The following is a 21035-nucleotide window of genomic DNA, read 5'->3' as shown; positions in this document are numbered from 1 at the left end:
AAATTCTTTTATATGAATTTTTTTTATGAGTAGAAGTACATTTTTTAATTAAGTAGCCACATGGTTAAATTTTAAGAGAAGAACCTAAAAAACAGCGCTGAAGGTATATACTTAAGTTTTATTTTTTTTACAATAGCTTCCTTTTCAGATGAACCTTAATAAGTTGAATGAACTATGAAATTTGGGATTGATTTTCCAGATATAGTAAAACCATGACTAAAATTTTGTACTCTTTTATAGATTTAAGAAATTTTACTATAAATGGACTACTTATACTATTAATAAATAAAAATTATTTAACATTAAATAAACCTATTTATAAACTTATAAATCTAATCTCAAGCCTATTAAAGTATAATTTTAGACAAATATACATTTAAAAATGTAATGTTATATAGTTAAATTGAGTTTCATGTTCACAAGTTTGCTCACAAATACATTGTTTTATTTGAGATTGAATCATTTAATAGTCGAGTTTATATATAAGCTAGAGCTTGGTTGGTTTGCTTAATAAACAAACATAAATAAGTCTTTTCTCGAGCTGAGTTTAACTTATTAATAAATAACTCGGTTCATTTACAATCTTATTTTCTCTACATAAATCCTCTTTTTGCTTTAAATTATTGCTTTCCTAGTGACACTTTGGAGGGGTTTCACCACAACGATAGCTTGAGTAAAAAATATGATCTCGGTCATTCAATAATTACAATAAGTAGAAGTTTTAAACCTAGATTCTTCTTATAAAGGAGGCCAAATAATGTCATCAAGTTATGAAAGTCTTAGTATCATAGTATCACATTTGAATATTCGATTTAGGCAAGTTTATTTATTTATTTATATTTTTTTCTATATAACTTTCTATTTAAAACTCATACCTTTTTTATGAACATAGATTGATGAATACCAATTATTATGAAACATAATAATAACAATTGTTAGTATGGATGATCCAAATATAGCTTGATGTTCACTAAAAGGAAAAAAAAATTTGGGACAAATTACACCTTTTACCCTATATTTTTATCCATTTTACAATGTCCCCTAGAGTATCAATATGCTCAATTTACACTAAAGTTAAACAATAACACTTTTTTTTTTTTTTTTTATATGGTAAAATGTAAACCAAACTTGAATTATGTTATTAGTGGAAGCCTTTCTAGTTCTAACAATAGGAAAATATCATAACAATGTTATTATTCAACACTATTGTGATAGTGTGTAATTTTGATGTATATTTTATAATGTGAAAAAAACGTTATATTTATTACACACAAGTTGTTGCATGGAATAGAGAGTTTTATACATATTCCATTTTTTGTGATTTGAAAATTACGATTTTGAACTTAAAAATCATTACTTAATTTTTTTTTTTTTTAAATTGAGATGCAAAGCAAAAGAATGTGCCCAGATCTTTCTTTTTTGACCAAAACAAAATGTAGTCCAATAGAATAGGAGGGAGGGAGCAAGAAAGGTTAAAAAAGGCTAAAATCAGCCGATAATGCTAACCCCAATAGAATAAACACAAGTGTAGCCATCTCCACGGTTTCTTTAGTACTACTACACACCTCTCTAGACACTACACCCTTCCTTCCTTCCGTCCTTTGCTTCTTCTCTCTACAATAGCGTATATATATAACAAACTCTTCTAACAGACAATCGCAAATTTCGCAACCACCACTCTCAAAAAGATATATATATCAAATTCTCAATGTCACTATAGATTGCAAATGCGCACGTTAGCCCTCCGTCCCTTTCTTTCAAACCCACATTTCTTCCAAATAACACAAACGCAACAACAACGACAACAACAGTTAACATTTTTCCTTCCAACTGACACCGACTTTTCCCTGCGCACGTTAGCGTACTCTTCTTCTTCTTTGTTGAAATTGGATCGGGTCGTTTTCTAAGTCTGCGTCTGAAAAGCTTTTCAAATTAATAAGGTAATTGAATTTCACATTTCTCTCTCTCTCTCTCTCTCTGCATTGTCATTTTCTCTTTCTAGATTTACATTTTCTTATGATGTATATATTAGCTCTGCATTCTGATATTTAAACCGTGTATTTGTGCTTTTGTGTGTGTGAATATTTCGGATTCGTTTGTCTGTGGCGAGAGGCTCTGTTTTCTGAGTTTTGTCTCTGAAACCGAGCTCAAAATGGTGAGTTTGGAGATGATATTGATATTCCATACGGTGTCGTTTTTGCAGCTCTCTCTGTGCTTTTTCAATGCATGCATAGTTGCATACATTCGTGTGTGTAAATGTGTGTATATATATGGTTATGTATTTGTGCATTCAACTTGAAGTCTCGGTGATAAGTTGAAATTTGCGAATTTTTTTTTTCACAATATGAAATGCTTTTTATTTTTTATTATATAATTATATGAAATTCTTTAATATTAGATCTAAAACATAATATTTGATCAGTGGAATTTTTAATTTTAATTTTTGATTGAATCATTTTTAAGATGTGTGTGTATATTATTTCTTTGTTTCTCATTCACCAGAATTTTTGTATGAATCTGTGTGTGTGTGAAGGCGCGCACGCATGAATGTATATATGTGTGTATTTATGGACCTAAGTGTGTTTGCAATTTGCTAATATGATGAATTTGGCTCAAACTACACTAGAAATGTGACGTCCTGTTTTATGCAATCTAAGATGTAATTTTCATCACTGAATTTCTATTCCAATCTCAGATTCTCACTGATTATTTTTGAGGTATTTGTAGAAAGTAAATTAGGAATTAATTGACAATCTGATTGATTAGAGTTGATAGTGTGTAATTTTGATGTATATTTTATAATGTGAAAAAAACGTTATATTTATTACACACAAGTTGTTGCATGGAATAGAGAGTTTTATACATATTCCATTTTTTGTGATTTGAAAATTACGATTTTGAACTTAAAAATCACTACTTAATTTTTTTTTTTTTAAATTGAGATGCAAAGCAAAAGAATGTGCCCAGATCTTTCTTTTTTGACCAAAACAAAATGTAGTCCAATAGAATAGGAGGGAGGGAGCAAGAAAGGTTAAAAAAGGCTAAAATCAGCCGATAATGCTAACCCCAATAGAATAAACACAAGTGTAGCCATCTCCACGGTTTCTTTAGTACTACTACACACCTCTCTAGACACTACACCCTTCCTTCCTTCCGTCCTTTGCTTCTTCTCTCTACAATAGCGTATATATATAACAAACTCTTCTAACAGACAATCGCAACCACCACTCTCAAAAAGATATATATCAAATTCTCAATGTCACTATAGATTGCAAATGCGCACGTTAGCCCTCCGTTCCTTTCTTTCAAACCCACATTTCTTCCAAATAACACAAACGCAACAACAACGACAACAACAGTTAACATTTTTCCTTCCAACTGACACCGACTTTTCCCTGCGCACGTTAGCGTACTCTTCTTCTCCTTTGTTGAAATTGGATCGGATCGTTTTCTAAGTCTGCGTCTGAAAAGCTTTTCAAATTAATAAGGTAATTGAATTTCACATTTCTCTCTCTCTCTCTCTCTCTCTGCATTGTCATTTTCTCTTTCTAGATTTACATTTTCTTATGATGTATATATTAGCTCTGCATTCTGATATTTAAACCTTGTATTTGTGCTTTTGTGTGTGTGAATATTTCGGATTCGTTTGCCTGTGGCGAGAGGCTCTGTTTTCTGAGTTTTGTCTCTGAAACCGAGCTCAAAATGGTGAGTTTGGAGATGATATTGATATTCCATACGGTGTCCTTTTTTCTGCTCTCTCTGTGCTTTTTCAATGCATGCATACATTCGTGTGTGTAAATGTGTGTATATATATGTGTATGTATTTGTGCATTCAACTTGAAGTCTCGGTGATAAGTTGAAATTTGCGATTTTTTTTTTCACAATATGAAATGCTTTTTATTTTTTATTATATAATCATATGAAATTCTTTAATATTAGATCTAAAACATAATATTCGATCAATGGAATTTTTAATTTTAATTTTTGATTGAATCATTTTTAAGATGTGTGTGTATATTAATTCTTTGTTTCTCATTCACCAGAATTTTTGTATGAATCTGTGTGTGTGTGAAGGCGCGCACGCATGAATTATATATATGTGTATGTATGGATCTAAGAGTGTTTGTAATTTGCTAATATGATGAATTCAGCTTCAAATTACACTAGAAATGTGACGTCCTGTTTTATGCAATCTAAGATGTAATTTTCATCACTGAATTTCTATTCCAATCTCAGATTCTCACTGATTATTTTTGAGGTATTTGTAGAAAGTAAATTAGGAATTAATTGACAATCTGATTGATTAGAGTTTAATTTGTCATTGCAGTTGCTCGTAGAAAATCCTCTTCCGAGTTCAGGGGAAGGTATTGATAATTTTGCTATGCGGGGTCGTCATTCTGATGCTTCCTTTATGTACAAACGTGGGCCATCGAAGGACTATATAAACGATTTTGACAGAGAAGGAAGTTCTGGTACTTTCAAATTTCTACTATCACCATTTTCATGTTTTCTTTAAATTTCAATTATTGGGACTAAAGCTTTACTGTTGTATTCTAAATTTCAATGCTAGGTACCAAAACTGAATTACAGCTTTTCCTTTTTTGTGTTTAGGTTGGGATTCATTTCAATCCTTTTGGATCGATTCTTAAATTATGTTATAAATGCTCTAGAGTTGGGAATTTTATTATATTTAATATGATCTATCATTAGTTTTGAAGTAAACATATAATGTAGTGGTTGAGGTTTTTTTTTTTTTGTCTATCTTATAGCATGAGAGAAGAAAGAAAGAAAGTTGGAAGAAGCAATAGAATAGAAGTAATTGGTGTAGCTAAAAAATGAGATCATTAAATTCAGTAAAACTTTCATGTGATAAAGCATTTGCCTTTTTTTTTTTTTTTTTGGGTTATCGAAATTTTACATAACAACGTTAATTTATAGGGTGATGCAATGACTACTTCCTACCCAAATGAATGCAACTTGTCCCTATCACTATGAACCAAAATGACTGTTGATAAAAACCATATGTGAGAGAAAATGTTAGAAGCATTGTTCTTTTTTTCATGAAAATAGTTTATGTTACAGTGCATGATACTAACAATTGGGTTGATTTCTCATGTTGGCGTTAGTACATTTACTGAATGGCAAAGATATCGGAAACCCTTCATGGAAGCGCTCTTTGCCACATATTCTAGTGGCAACTATCTCTTCATTCCTATATGGCTACCATCTTGGGTATTGCCCTAATCTTTGAAAATCATAATAATTTCTATTTCTTTCTTTTGATATTTTTTGAAATAATATATTATTTTTCTTGCTTCTTAATGCAGAGTAGTCAATGAGACCCTAGAAAGCATCTCTATAGACCTTGGCTTTAGTGGGGATACCTTTGCTGAAGGTACTTAATGTGATGAACCTTTCTAATTTATGCATTTGAAACAAATTTGTCTAATATGTTCTCTTATGTCAATGAAGGTCTAGTGGTGAGTACATGTTTAGGAGGTGCCTTTTTTGGTTCTCTTTTCAGTGGCTGGGTTTCAGATGGGCTTGGGCGGAGAAGGGCATTTCAACTTTGTGCCCTACCAATGATAATTGGTGCGTCTATGAGGTAACTGCATTGAGAGGCACATCTTACTTATTTTTCCTGGGAATCCATTTTGCTCAAAGTCTAGCACTTTCAGATGTTTTCTGCTTTGACATACATCTTTGTAGAGAAATAAAACTCTATTTGTCATTACTACAGAACTTTTAAATGCTAATGCTTTTATATTTATATTCTTGTGAATCTCCCTGACCGCACATGCATACCCCCACCTCACACACACATAGAGTAGGGGAAAAAGAGGAAGGGGGGATCAATCATATGCTAATGTGTTAATGTAACATCTTGTCTGGGTTTTTCAAATGAATGTATGCAGGCTTTAGTCCCATTTTACCTCCTACTAGTGAGAACTTGCTGTCTCATTGAATCATTTTACTTTACTATTATTCTTCACTTAAGTATTGAAGCTTTTGGTGGTTTGCTTGCACAATAATGCATATAGTTTCACCATCATGTAGTTTGTGTAATTCTGTGTGAGTTGAATTATTATTATTATTTTTTTTTGAGAAAAAGTTCAGTAGGGCTTATATCATAAATCATAAACTAGTACATTCAAGTGATGAGATGGCATAGTATCAAACCACACATATTCGGTAGCAATAACTCTTGCCTGCCTTGCTAAGGCATGGGCAACTGAATTTTTCTTGTCTTCTTGTATGTGAGAATGAAAAATTCTGCAGCATGGATGTAAGCCTCTTTGTATCTTCAATTATATGTCCATAAATTGTGATACTTGAGTCTTCTGCCTGGAGTTCCTTAATGATTATTGCAGCGTCCCCTTCAAACTGAACTTGGTCCAACCCAATATTGAGTACAAGTTGAGCGGCATGTCATGCTGCTAAGGCTTCAACAGTTTTGGTGAGATGAGGAAGAGGGATTTTCTGGCTTAGCACAGCAACCAGATGGCCATGGTGATCTCTGATTACTACTCCAAGCCCTGCACAATGTATATCTTGAATGGTTGCCCCTTCAAAGTTTACCTTGTAGCAGTCTGCATCTGGAGGTTTCCACTTAATCATCAGATTTTGGTTCGCAACTGGAGCTGTCTTGGGTGACTTTTCAGTCATGTACTCCTGTAGATAATCATGGCTCCTGTTGTAATACTTGCAGTGAGTCACAATTAATTGATAAACGAAGCTTGTTTCTGCAATTCCAGAGGAACCAAGATATTACTGCAACAAGAGCAGCACCTTCAGCCTTCAAGACCAGGTCCATAAGATCAATAAAGTGGTGGAAATGATGGGATTTATGAGTCTCATAATCACCAACAACTTCCCATACTCCTCAAACTTCTTGACAACTCCAGATTGCATGCACTGTAGATTCTACTTCACAGTTGCATCCTTCACAATGGGGGATCGGATATGATTTTTCAATGCCATAAATTATGGCAAGTAGGATGATTTCCAGATAAAGTTTTGAATCTTATTTGGCTCAGGTAGACTCCACACCTTCATCCACAAAGCTTTATTGCTGGAATCACCTGAGCAGTAAGGAAAATCGTTGTTAAAATCCTGCATTAGCATGTGATAAGCTGACTTGACAGAGAGTTTTCCATCCTTTGATCCCGTCCATACAAGAGTTTCAGGTACATTGGTAGAGCTTAAAGGAATGCTCTTAGTCATCCTTGCTTCATGAGGGAGAAAAATATGATCAATCACATCATTTCTCCAAGTGTGCTGGGCTTCATCTATTAAGTTAGCCACCTTGGAGGATCATGGCAGGTCTTTACAATCCAATAGGACTTTTCTGGGTTCATCACATGGCAACCAGTTGTCCCCCCATATGTTAATTGGCTTCCCATCTCCTACTCTCCACATTCCAGCCTCCAAATGATATCCCTTGTTCTAATGATGCCCTTCCATGCATAAGAAGCATTCGAGCTTTCTTTTGCATCCAACATAGAGCTTGAGGAAGGAGATTCGCATTGAAGATTCTAAAGAACAATGAATCATGGTTGTTCAAAGGTGCCAAACTTATTTGGCTAACATAGCATCATTAAAATATCTTAGCTCTCTGAATCTTGTACCACCTCTCCCTTTTGGTCCAAACTTTCTTCCAATTTAGCCAATGTACCTTTCGCTTATCCCCTCCATTCCCCCACCAAAATCTTCTAATAAGTCCTTTGATCTCATCACATAATCCCATAGGCAGTTTAAAGCATCCCATGGCATAAGTGGGAATAACCTGAATCATTGCTTTGATCAACACTTCCCTCCCGGCTTGAGACAGTAATTTCTCTTTCCATCCTTGCAACACATTCCACACTTTCTCCTTTATTTGATTGAAGCATACCTACTTTTCTCTCCCAATGAAGGATGGTAAGCCAAGATATTTTCTTATTTACGGATGATTGGGAATCCCAACATTTCCTTCACCTTTTCCTAGATGGCACTAGGGGTAGAATTGCTAAAAAAAAGTTGTTTTGTTCCTGTTAACCTGTTGACCCAGAGCAGCCTTGTATATGCTAAGGATTTCTTGAATCTTCTGGCAATCACCGCTCAAAGCTCTACAAAAGATCAAGCAATCATCTGCGAAGAACAAATGAGAGACTCTAGGTCCACTTCTACAAATAGATAGCCCGCAATTGTCCCCTCTGTGGGTAGCCTGAAAGATCAGAGCATGAAACCCCCTGCACAAAACAAGAAAAGGTAGGGGAGAGTGGATCCCCTTGGCATAATCCTTTTGTGGGACGGATGTAGCCTTGGGGTTCACTGTTAACAAGGATGGAATATGGAACTATGCTAAAATACTCCATGATAAGGGATATCCATTGATCATGGAAACCCATTTTTGCCATGATTTTCCCCATAAAGGACCACTCTACCCTGTTATAGGCTTTGCTCAAATAAAGTTTCATAGACATGAAACCTGTCTCACCCCTAGATTGGCATTTCATATGGTGTAAGTACTCAAAAGCTACAAGTATATTGTCTGTAATGAGCCACAATGGGACAAAAGCACTTTGAGACTCCGATATAATGGAGGGGAGAATTTTCTTAAGCCTGTTTATGATCACCTTACGGTCCTTACTAATAATTTTATATATGACATTGCATAAGCTTGTAGGGTGGTAATCAGACACATTCTCAGGATTTTTAACTTTTGGTATTAAAGTTATAAAAGTGTGGTTGATTGATTCCAAGATCTTACCCAAATTAACGCTGGATATTATAGATTGAGTGAGATTTTCTTCTATCACATGCCAATAGCTTTGGTAGAAGAGTGGAGGCATCCCATCCAGTCCAGGAGCTTTGAGGGGAGCCCATTATTTCTTTCTTAGATATGAAACATTTTCTCTGTTGATGTTGATAATTGCGTAAAGGATAGAGAAGAACATATTACAAGGGATGAATTAATTAACCACTATAACCACCATGTAAACAAGAAAAACTAGTACCACATATTTTTATTGAACCATCTGTGTTTGATTTTCTCCTCCTTCCCCCAGATGTTTCTTACTGAAAGGTTTCTATATGGTTGAAGATTAACGTGATCTTTATGCACTTATTCAAACTGTTATGAAGCATAAAAACTAATCAAGCGCGATCTTGCAGTGCAACAACAAATAGTCTGTGGGGTATGCTTCTAGGGAGGTTATTTGTTGGAACCGGGATGGGGCTTGGCCCACCTGTTGCAGCTCTCTATGTGGCAGAGGTATATTAATTAATAATGTTATTGGTTTAGTCTGATTATTATGTACAGTCTCTGCTGTAAGAGTTTTGTTTATAACTTTTTATTAAACATTTAAGTATGCTTCATCCACTTGACCAGGGATGCCATAAGTGTCTCTTTTTTTTTTAAAATCTTAAATTCTTAAGACTGGTTCATCAAACATGATCAGGTGTCACCGACTTTTATAAGGGGTACTTATGGGAGCTTCACTCAAATTGCTACATGTCTAGGACTTTTGGGAGCTCTTTTTATTGGACTCCCAGCCAAGGAAATAGTTGATTGGTAAGATATCTTAAGTTGAGAAATAATAGTACTTTAGAAAATATATAATTTTTATAAAAGAATTTCAATTTATCTAAACATTTTAAAGCACTTTTTGTATTTTCCATTTGGATATCTGAGGAATAACATTTTACATTGATGATGTGCTCAGGTGGAGGGTTTGTTTTTGGGTATCTATTGTTCCAGCTGTACTACTTGCTCTTTGCATGGAGTTCTGTGCAGAGAGTCCCCATTGGCTTTTCAAGGTCATCTGCTGTCATATGTCAATCATTACTCTTAAATAGTATTTTGTTTGGATTCAACATTTTTCCTGTTTTGAGCTGGGCTGTAAATTTCTTGAGTTAGTGCAGGTCTGAGAGATCTGGATATATCTCAAACTTACATGGACCAATTTTAAATAGTGATCGTCTTTTTGGATAAACAAGTTGCATGTAATATCCTACGAATATGTCAGTAGTGTAAATGTGTTTTACTTGAATATATAAAGCTTCAGCCCATTTAATTGAGTTTGAATTTAAATTTAATTAAATTGATCTAAATAGTGGTCATATATCACATAATGTAGTTCTGGATTCAAGCCAAACATACAATTAATCTTTTTTGTCCTGGTGTATATACAGTTGACTAAATATTCCCTTTTTTTGGTTGATTGTAAATTAGAACTGAATTCTGATTTGAGTTGTTTGGACTTTGGAGCCTTATTTTTTTAGCACAATGGACCTATTTTTCTCAGTCTCTCCAACCTCCCCAAACCATCTGCTTTGTTGGTAACTCTTTATATAGTTATAGTAACTTTTTTAGCCAATTCACTTTCTCATATTTTGAAGAAGTTTATTTTCTACTGTGTGCAATCTTCTATGAAGGTCCAAGATATAGACAGAGTACACTCGTAAATAAGGATGCATTTGGTCAGGCAACAGCCTAGAAATCCAGAATTGTGCCTTCATATTCTATCTTTTGCTTCCGTTCTATCTATGCATATATGTTAGCCATCATTTTCCTTCATTTCTAGTAATTGAACATTTATCTTCTATCTTGTATCTTGTATTCCACCTCTTTACATCTGACCTGCTCCAGTACCCTCAAGTAAATGCAATAATATTTTCTCCACTTTTAGTAAAATTTAGCCTTAGGGAGAGCTGAGCAATTATCATGGAGGTCTACACCACCCTTCACAATGTATTGTTTGTCATTTTTGTTAATCATCGAACCATTGGAGGTGATTTGGCAATGTGTACACTAACATTTATCTGAACTTGTTTTAGAGAGGAAGAGGAGCCGAAGCCGAAGCCGAGTTTGAGAGGCTTCTGGGAGGATTACATGTCAAATCTGCAATGGCAGAATTGTCAAGGTCAGAGAGAGGAGATGAGGTGGATACAGTAAAATTATCTGAGTTGTTATATGGCCGCTATTTCAAAGGTAGATATAGCAATTCATTTACACATAGTTTTTAGTTTCATGGTATAAATATGTTTTGTTCTAAAGGATTTCCGTATAACATACATATTTTGCAGTGGTTTTCATTGGCTCTACCCTTTTTGCTTTACAACAGCTATCTGGCATAAATGCTATATTCTATTTCTCTACCACTGTCTTTAAAAGCTTCGGTGTGCCTTCTGATCTTGCAAACATATGTGTGGGATTCTCAAATTTATTTGGTACTGATTGCTCTATCCCCAAGTATCTTACTTGAATATCTTGAGAGTAAGGTCAAACATCCTCTTTACCGTATTTTTTGTACTAGGGTCAGTAGTTGCAACAATGTTGATGGATAAACTTGGAAGAAAGGTGCTTCTTCTTGGAAGTTTTTCAGGCATGGTAAGTAAAATGAAATAAATTCCTTTTGCTGACTAACTCTTCCATTTATATGAAATTTGATGGAAGATATTTTGGGCTGGAATGTTAAAAATACACTGGTTTTCTCTGGGCATACATGTAAAGCAGAACTACCAATGATTTTCCAACTAAGAAAATTGTCCAAAAAATGACTGTCTAATTGAATTGATGAAATCTTGTCAGTACAGGTGACTAAGCTTTTGTGATGACTTAAAAGTACTCATTCAGGCCCCAGTTGTAGTTTCTTTTTATTTTTTTTTATTTTTTATTTTTTATTTTTTATTTGTAGTTTCTTTTTCTTTTTCTTTTTTATTTTTATTTTTTTTTATTTTTAAAAAAATCATGTGAAAGGGCTGACACCCTCAAAATTGCTCTTTTCTTTTTAAAATCTTTTGTGGGAGTACTAATTCCAAAACTTCTGATGTTATAGATTTCTATAGTAAATTATGCTTTGCTGCCTCCTGTGCATTTGCAAGAGTCTCAAATTTAAGATGAAATATGACCACTACTCAACAAGATCTTCTTTGTTGGGTTCCATTTGATTGTCAGTTTGTGTCTTCTGCAATTGTTGTGCTGTGTTACCAAATATCAGATTTGTTGTTTATTAGGTTCTTACCTCTGTTTTGCATCAAGTAGTATACAAATTTTCATATTATCTCACCTTTGCTTTACGCATTTCTTTGGTTTTAGGTAGTGTCGATGGCACTTCAAATAATGGCAACAAGTTCTTTCGCATCAGTCTCTGGAGCATTGTATCTATCTGTTGGTGGCATGCTGCTGTGAGTAGTGAATTAGCTGCAGCTTTGCTGCTAAGGCATCTTGATATTTTGGATTTCTGAAATGTATCTTTCAGTTATTCTGTGATGATTGAAATATGTAGAGGGAGGTGTTTGAATAAGCCAATATTTTATGGGAAAATTTTTCCTCCAAACCAGGTCCATTATGTGGTGGTTTATAAGACCATACACATGTATTATATTGCATGATTCATTAAATCAACTAAAAAGTCACATGATTCTTAAGTAGGTCATGTGACTAAAACTACGTGTGGATTCATTTGACTTGCCACATAGTAAGTTGGAGGACTTTTTCTCCAAACTGGTTTGGAGGAAAATTCTGTCCTATTTTGTATTAGATCCAAATCTCGTTCTAGCCATAGAAGATTGGAACATGATGTAGGTGAGGCATGTGCAGTATGACATGATTGATAGTGTAAAATTCTTTAATCTGATTCATAGTTCTAAGAAGGTCACAAGCATAAGTTGCTGGACTCAGTGAATGTACCTCTAAAAAAACTCCTATATCTTTTTTTGATGAAGCAAGTTTTACAGAATAAGCATATAAATTTAGAAGCTATTGATATGTAAATATTATGGTATTCTTTGTAGTTATGCTAAATATCAATTTGAAAATGCAGATTTGTCTTTACATTTTCTCTTGGTGCTGGTCCAGTCCCTGGTCTACTCCTTTCAGAAATTCTTCCTGGCCGGATTAGGGCTAAGGCAATGGCAGTTTGCATGGCTGTGCACTGGGTAATTTTTTTCTGCAAACATTCCTTCTATGGTTTTGTTGGAAGATAATTTTTATCCGTTTTTTTTTTAAAATCTTTTTTGTTGAACTGAGAACTCAATACTTTTCTGACTCACCATTAAGCATTCTTCTAGACAGGAGATCCACTTAAGTATTTCTTTTTATTGAAAGTTTTTTAAATTAAAAAACACAAGAACTGGGTTGTACAATATCCCATGGCCTATAGGCTAGTTTAAGGTCAATCATCTTCACATCTTTTGAGCTCAGGAACTTCTGGTGCCATCTTGATAATTGACTTTGGGGTTCATAACAGGTTATAAATTTCTTTGTTGGTCTATTGTTTTTGCCCCTGCTGGAGCAAATAGGGGCAGGAGTGCTGTATTCAATCTTTGCTGCCTTCTGTGTGTTAGCGGTGATTTTTGTGAAGAGCAATGTTTTGGAAACAAAAGGAAAATCACTCCAAGAAATTGAAATTGCACTTCTTCCATCCGAGTAGAGGTACTTCTATAATTTTTTATCCCCGGAATGAATGGCATGTTGTTTTTATTGTTATTTTATCAGTTACATCATTGATCCCAATTCTGAAATGATTAGGTAATTGGTTGAGAATAAAAATTTCTGAGGCGGTTTCTGGAATATGGAGCCCTTATTCTTGTTGATCCTAACTTTGTCCATCCAAATTTGTGCATTGTTTCGAGTTGCAGATAGATAATGGACATTTGTATACCATTGAACATCTGTCCTGCCAAAGTTCTGATTCAAATGTGATCATCTTTGCCAACTGATGCTATTGGTGGAGAACTTGGAAAGGACACATTCTTTGCGTGCTCACTGTGGAAGGCCTTAGTAGTGGAGTTTTTTGTTTATAAAATATTTTTTTTCTGGCCACGTAGATGTTATTTCCTATTTAATTTATTAAGCCAATGTAGTATACCTGATAGACCTGAATAATATATATTGAAATGCCTTGAATCAACGTTACTAAACCCTACATTGCTGTGTGCATATGTTATATGCTTACATGTTTCAAGGTGCATGTGATTTATACACATACACAAAGGTATATATAATTATTGGAAAATGATAAATCTTTGACAAATTATGTTTTTTTTTTTCAGAAATTTTAAAAATTTTTGTAAAGAAAATTAAGATGTTAGCTAAGACTCATACTGCATTGTCCTTGACATGGCATTCATGCACATTCCAGAACCAGAAAAAAATGACTGTATACCAGTATATGGAGCGTCAACTATGGAGTTTGGACTAGTGTACATAAAATTCGAAACACCGGCATATGAAATTCAAAATCAAAATTAATATAAGTAGTACTACATTTTCATGTACTTGGTTCTCTTAACTAGTTAACTAAAACGAGTTTCTCAAACCAAAAAAAAAACGGTTAACTGAAACGAAAATGTATTCTCAGAGGTCAAGGACGACCTTAAAATAAATAAACTCTCCAACTGCTCATTTCTCTGAACATTTTTATTTTCATGGATTAAACAGATTATCCTTACACACTAGAAGTTCACAAAAATGTTTGAAGTCATCCTAGAATCCACTCCAATGGTAAAGTCACTAAATTATTTTTAAACACATACAAGGTTTCCTTTGTTTAGATTTACATACTTGCCTCTTGTTGCGAGGGTTGAGAGATTATTTATAGGTGTCAATTTGGAAATTGCTTATATTTAGTAACTTATTTGCATAGTATTTATCAGAAGATATAATTTTTTTTATAACTTTTATGTTATGTGTTACAAAAAGCTCCAAGCTAGCATATATGTATATATATATATATATATATATATATGTTAAAAAGCTTAAAACTAGATTATTTGCTAAAAAGTTGAGACAAAAAACAGAAAGCAACGATTCCCAAACACACACTAGGTCCCTCTTTCTCTTTCTTTCCCCCATTTGTAAATCCAGTTTTTCATCATACCTTGAGGGGGTTCAATCCTGGTTAAATCAAAAGTAATGCTTCAGGGTGATTGGATTTGGAGTGCATTTAATGCTAATATGAGATTGACATGTTAGGAGCTCCAAGTTAGCTTTATTTCTCTTGTCAATTGTGACTTGTGAGCTTCGTTGAATGCTTGACTAGCCCCCTTCCTTTGCCTCAGCCTATTCATTTTATAAATTAGGGCTCTTTACTATATACACTCGGTATACAGATTAAGGCAATAGTGTTAACTATTGTCCTTTTTGGCTGTATAATAATGAATTGCAAAATAAAGCACTAGGAACTTATGCATTGGAAGTACAGCCATGATTTAGTGTTCTATTGAATTTTTGGTGTTCCTGTATGGGAAAAGGATGGATGACTGTGAAACAGTTCAGAATAATTCATCAAGATTAATAGCACTAATTACTTTGGTACTAAATTTAAGTATTACTTGGAAATTGTTACTTTTCCATTTAAAAGTTTTTTAAATGCAGTATATTTAACCCGTTAACTTGATCCAAAAAACAAAAATCAAAATTCATTGGCATAAATCTTTTCTGCAGGATCGAGCTTGTGCTCAACTTGAGAAATGAAGCAAACTGAGTTCAAGTCAATTGATTATTAACAAGCTAGAGTTTGAACATTATGAACGAGCTGAGGCAAGTTTGAATATCTAGTTAATCTTGCCATTGAGCTTGACTATTCAATAATAAACTTGGCTAGGCTTGAAAAACAACCCTAAGCAGACAATAACCTGACTTCAATCCTTACTAAAGGGCAAAAATAATCTTGAGCCATTCCGGTTGAGGGTTTCAATTTGAAGTTAATCTCTGCCAGTCTGACTTTGGTAATAAAATCATGTGCCCTCTATATAATAAGGTCTGAGTATTAAGTTTTAAGATGTTAGGACTATGGAAGTAAACCCTTAACATCAAACCTTATTCAAAGGCCAGCAAGAATACAAAGGACATTGTCATCACCTTTCTTCCACCGCATCTACATCTACTATCCAAAAAGAAAAAAAAATGTGGCTTGACTAAAGGTTTTTCAAAACTTTTCCTCAAAATAAAAAGGATGGATATTACATCCATTAAGCTAACTATGAATTGTCTATCAATATGAAAACCCCTACAGACATTAGATTCATTCTCAACAGAACATTCAGCAGTTTGTAGGAAGTTTGTAACTTCAAAATTTTGGGATGATGATATTCTCTTCAATCCTTACTAAAGGGCAAAAATAATCTTGAGCCATTCCGGTTGAGGGTTTCAATTTGAAGTTAATCTCTGCCAGTCTGACTTTGGTAATAAAATCATGTGCCCTCTATATAATAAGGTCTGAGTATTAAGTTTTAAGATGTTAGGACTATGGAAGTAAACCCTTAACATCAAACCTTATTCAAAGGCCAGCAAGAATACAAAGGACATTGTCATCACCTTTCTTCCACCGCATCTACATCTACTATCCAAAAAGAAAAAAAAATGTGGCTTGACTAAAGGTTTTTCAAAACTTTTCCTCAAAATAAAAAGGATGGATATTACATCCATTAAGCTAACTATGAATTGTCTATCAATATGAAAACCCCTACAGACATTAGATTCATTCTCAACAGAACATTCAGCAGTTTGTAGGAAGTTTGTAACTTCAAAATTTTGGGATGATGATATTCATAGAGATATGTCTCCCCTTTCTAATGGGAAAATGAAAGTCACATGGAGCCCAAAGGCCACATACATAATCATTGACTTACAACCATTCAAGGGTTTCACACAACAACCAATCTTTAGTGAAAAAAAACAATTGAGGTTGGCTATAGATCCTTAACATATTAACCCAGGTTGGCCATATGTATTTTTTTTTTTTTCCATCTGTCATTCTATTCACATCAATTAAGAGATCATCAAGCCAATTAAGTTACATGTATTAATTAACAAAAGTGTCGGTTCATAACCAGGAAAGACATCATATTTCTAGAGAGCTTTTCCCTAATGAAACTAACAACAATTTCTATAAATGTATTATAATTTTACGGTCAACATACTTTTAGTTAGAATACAAAAAATCCTCACTCATCAATTGCATACCTGACTACTTGTCAGGGCCTAACAAAACTTAGTTGTGAAATAATATCATCTTAAACACTTCTTGCCCCCACTGCTTTAACAATCTGCAACAAAAAAGCAATGAAGTCATTTACGGTGCTTACAACAATAAAACAAGCATAATCTGCTAGAAAATCATGAGCAATGCACTTTCAGTAATCTAAGTATACCACGATGAGCAATATTGCAACCATCATCAATCTCAAGCAACAAAACTTGTGTAGCACAAAGGCAAAGCAAAACTGCTTTTTGTCATATTAACTACTAATATTCATGAATTTCCCACAATTTAAGTTTGAACAGAAATCAAATAACACAGGTCCTCACATGGGCACATATACGTGTACGCCTGCAGACTGCAGTTCATTGTTCCACTTCATGTCGAATGACATCATTTTGGTTCCTTCCTTCCTTCCTTCCTTTTCCTTTGTATTGTCTGCCACTTGTTCTTGAATACTCGTGCTCTCTGTGTTGGTATTGAGTTGTTTGTTTTATAAAAGACGATCGAAAAGAAACTTTAAACCATTCTGAAGACAACAAATAAATTTTGACTGAAACATCACTCTTTGGCAAATTTGACACAGCTGGTCAACACAAGAAACATTATACATCTATTTCAAGAATAAATTTTTGAATCCACAATAGGTTACTTGAATCTATAAGGATTCCTTGAATCCACAAGTCAGAACTCCAGAATCCACAAAAAAGAAGAGAGAGAATTATTTGCAAATTATAAACTTTAAACAACTAAACACAAGCAACAAGAATGTTGCAATAAAAATAAAGTCAATCCCACAATAATGTTACATGTGGAGAATAAATCCTTTAATATAAGATACTTTGATTCACCAAAAAAAAAACCATAATGGCTGTTTTTCAATGTTTCCTGTTTGTCACATTATATCTATAAAATTAATGGTTAGTTTTAAACTTTTAAAAAAAAAAAAAANTTGGGAACTGTTTTGCAAGAAGGTGTTCCAACATGAAGGCGGGCATTGTCCCGTCGAGTTGGTTGAATTGTCACACGACATAATTCAGAGATGTGAAGGGTTGCCATTAGCAATTGTAACTATAGGAGGTCTTTTATCAACCAAAGAAAAGGTTAGCTCTGAGTGGCACAAATTCCGTGATAGCCTTAGTTTGGAGCTAGAAAGTAATCCTCGTCTCTTAAATATCACCAAAATTCTATCTCTCAGCTATTTTGATCTACCTTACAACCTCAAACCTTGTTTCTTATATTTCGGCATGTTTCCAGAGGATTACTTTCTTAATAGTGCAAGACTAATACGGCTTTGGATTGCCGAGGGATTTATAAAAGAAAAGCAAGGGCTAACATTGGAAGATATTGCACAAGACTACTTGAACCAGCTCATTTATAGAAGCATGGTTCAAGTGGCAACAATTGATTTTTCTGGAAAAACTAGAAGCTATCGAGTTCATGATATGATGCGTGAGGTCATTCTTTCTAGGTCAGAAGAGTTAAGTTTTTGTTTGGTCTCACTACAAAACTACTCCAGTTTTGACTGGATAGCCCGACGCCTTTCAATTCAAAATAATGTAATTACTCCTTTGGAGACAATTACTAGTACCCAAACTCGTTCCATTCTCATTTTGGGGGTAGATGAAGTGTCCATTTCTTTTCTTACTACTTGTTTTGCAAATTTCAAATTCTTGAAAATAATGGATTTTGAAGGTGCTTCTATAAATTATATTCCTAAAGAGGTGGGAAACCTATTCCATCTAAAATATTTAAGTTTGAGAGATACAAAAGTTCAGATGCTTCCAAGTCCATAGGTAAACTGCACAACCTAGAGACTTTGGATTTGAAACGTTCCCTTGTGTATGAACTACCAGTGGAGATCATTGCGCTTCGTAAGCTGCGATATCTTGTGGCCTACATCGAAAACAATGATGCTGAATTTTCTATTGATTTTCGACAATCGATAAAGGTGCCAAGTGGCATTGGGCATTTAGGTCCTTACAAAAGCTTCATAAAGTGGAGGCCAACAATGTGCCCTTATTGCAGAACTAGGAAGGTTAAGGCAATTGAGGAAGTTGGAAATCTCTAAACTGAAGAGAGAAAACGGGATGCTTTGTGCCTTGCGCTAGAGAAATTGAGTCTCCTTCGTTCATTGAGAATCTGTTCAACAAGCGAAGAAGAAGTTCTTGAATTACAATCGATGTCTTCTCCTTTGCCCCTCCTACAATCTCTCTGCCTATTTGGGCGACTAGAAAAGTTACCAGAATGGATTCCCAAACTTAAGAGTATAGTTAGAATTTATTTACTTTGGTCAAGATTAATGGATGATCCTTTAAAGTCCTCCAAGATTTGCCTAATTTGATGGAACTTCTACTTCATGAGGGATGTAAGTGAGCAATTACATTTTAAGAGGCGGCTTTCAAAAACTCAAGTCATTAATCTTAGAAATTTTAGAACATTGAAAAAGTTGATAATAGATGAAGGTGCCATGCCTCTTCTTGAAAAGCTTGTAATTGGACCCTCCCCACTGCTGAAGGAGGTGCCTTCTGGCATCTACCATCTAAAAAGCTCAAAACTCTAGAAGCTATTAATTTGTCGAAGGAAGTTGTGTGTAGATGCAACCAGATGAAGGTCATGATTTTTGGAAAGTCAAGCATGTTCCTTCTGTTTTTCAGGTATAGGATTCAAGGGTTACACTACATAGTCTACAAGCTTGGTGATCCAGAGTTGTTGGAAATTCTCAGAGATAATTCATGAAATGGAGAAGCAAAGTGTCCTGCACAGCTTTCAAGAAATTACAGGTACTAGATTAGTAGATTTAGATTTACGGTATTACCAAAGGTTTCGTACTTGCAATAGAAGCTCTTCTTTTTTCTTTCTCTTTTTTCTTTTCTTTTTTGGTGTGTGTCCCCTTTTTAGTACTGCTACATCTTAAAGATTCAAATAAAAACCATTCAATCATCGAGATATATATATATATATATATCCAATACTATGCTCCTAATTAGATAACCTTTCATATAACAACTAGTTTACTTAAAGTGGTCTTGCCAAGCCCACCAATGCCAACCACTGAAATCACCAAACGATTAGATGGTCCATGTACCAATTGACCAATCAATTCATCTCTATGAGACTCAATGCCCACAAGCTCAGCTTCCCCAATGAAAAGAGATTCCACACGAGGGTCATGCCATGTATCACGTCTAGTGTCACTAGTTGATCCTCCTTGCTCTATGGTGTTGAATCCATATCTTTCACCTCTCTTTCTGATTACCTTGAGACTTTTGTTGATATCTTGAATCTTGGAGGCTATCACATGTCTCGGTTTTAGCTTTAAGGTAAATTGAAAAACTTTCAGAAGGAAATGAAAGCATTTCCTTTGCCCTCGGTGATGTTTTGCTAAATGAAGTATGTATTCATCAATAACATCTTCTATGTGATAAGCTTTTTCCCTTACTTGTTTGACCCATGTTTTTACAACGTTGCTCATGTCTCCCATCTCGGCCCTTGCATCTGCATCCTTGAGAAAGGACTGAATGCTCTCAAGTTCATCTTTGATGTCAACAACTTTGTCGTGGATACCCTCCAGCAATCTTACTTCTTGGGCTAACAACGGGATCAAATTCTGTATAAGTAGGCTGACTGCACTTTCTGCCATTCCTTCTCCATTCTTAGATCATTCGACTACACACTTGACACCTTTGACTTTGATCTATGATATGGCTTCAGATGATTGAATGGTTCTATTATATGAGCTGTCTAAAGGGTTCTTGGTTCACAAACAATGAAAGCACGGAACTTGGATAACACAAGCGGCTAATTAAGTTTTTGAGAGAGAATGCAGGACCATGTTAATGCAGGACAATAATATGAAGATGGAGAAGAAGAAACGGAAAAATGGTGGGGCAGATTTCTTAGAAATGTGGCCTTTGAGTTCACAGATTGAGGGTTTTTGATTATGATTTGGCGGGATAGAATGAAGAATGTGAACAGCAACGACTTGAAGTAATGGATCTGGTAAGAGCATTCACATCAATATGTGTATTTTACACATCTATTTTTACACTAAAAACCTACTTT

At 34.5% G+C, this 21035-nt stretch overlaps 1 protein-coding gene and 1 long non-coding RNA gene across 7 annotated transcripts; one reads left to right on the top strand and one right to left on the bottom strand.

The window, feature by feature from the left end:
• Positions 1–1683: 1683 nt before the first annotated feature.
• Positions 1684–13913, top strand: LOC111988085 (probable plastidic glucose transporter 3). 6 transcript variants are annotated; one of them, XM_065782966.1, is made up of 15 exons: positions 1684–1940; positions 4328–4472; positions 5127–5232; positions 5328–5395; positions 5473–5605; positions 9157–9256; positions 9444–9556; positions 9708–9801; positions 10822–10975; positions 11071–11214; positions 11301–11374; positions 12083–12171; positions 12810–12924; positions 13236–13420; positions 13627–13913. In XM_065782966.1, exons 2-14 carry the CDS (start codon positions 4382–4384, stop codon positions 13416–13418), a joined length of 1464 nt encoding a protein of 487 aa, XP_065639038.1. In that variant the 5' UTR covers positions 1684–1940; positions 4328–4381; the 3' UTR covers positions 13419–13420; positions 13627–13913. The 6 variants fall into 6 exon arrangements, with proteins under 6 accessions (XP_065639038.1, XP_065639036.1, XP_023875614.2 ...); XM_065782964.1 differs by lacking the exon at positions 1684–1940 and adding an exon at positions 2007–2155; XM_024019846.2 differs by lacking the exon at positions 1684–1940 and adding an exon at positions 3169–3488.
• Positions 13914–16770: 2857 nt separating this feature from the next.
• LOC111988076 (uncharacterized) lies at positions 16771–17768 on the bottom strand. The gene is made up of 2 exons (XR_010632834.1): positions 17300–17768; positions 16771–17037 (listed from the first exon to the last, which is right to left on the bottom strand). It is a non-coding gene; the product is annotated as an uncharacterized LOC111988076 (long non-coding RNA).
• Positions 17769–21035: the final 3267 nt, after the last annotated feature.

This window comes from Quercus suber, unplaced genomic scaffold (genome assembly GCF_002906115.3).
Source record: "Quercus suber isolate HL8 unplaced genomic scaffold, Cork oak 2.0 scaffold_322, whole genome shotgun sequence".
Lineage (NCBI taxonomy): Eukaryota > Viridiplantae > Streptophyta > Magnoliopsida > Fagales > Fagaceae > Quercus > Quercus suber.
This window is presented reverse-complemented; position numbering and strand designations above follow the sequence as displayed.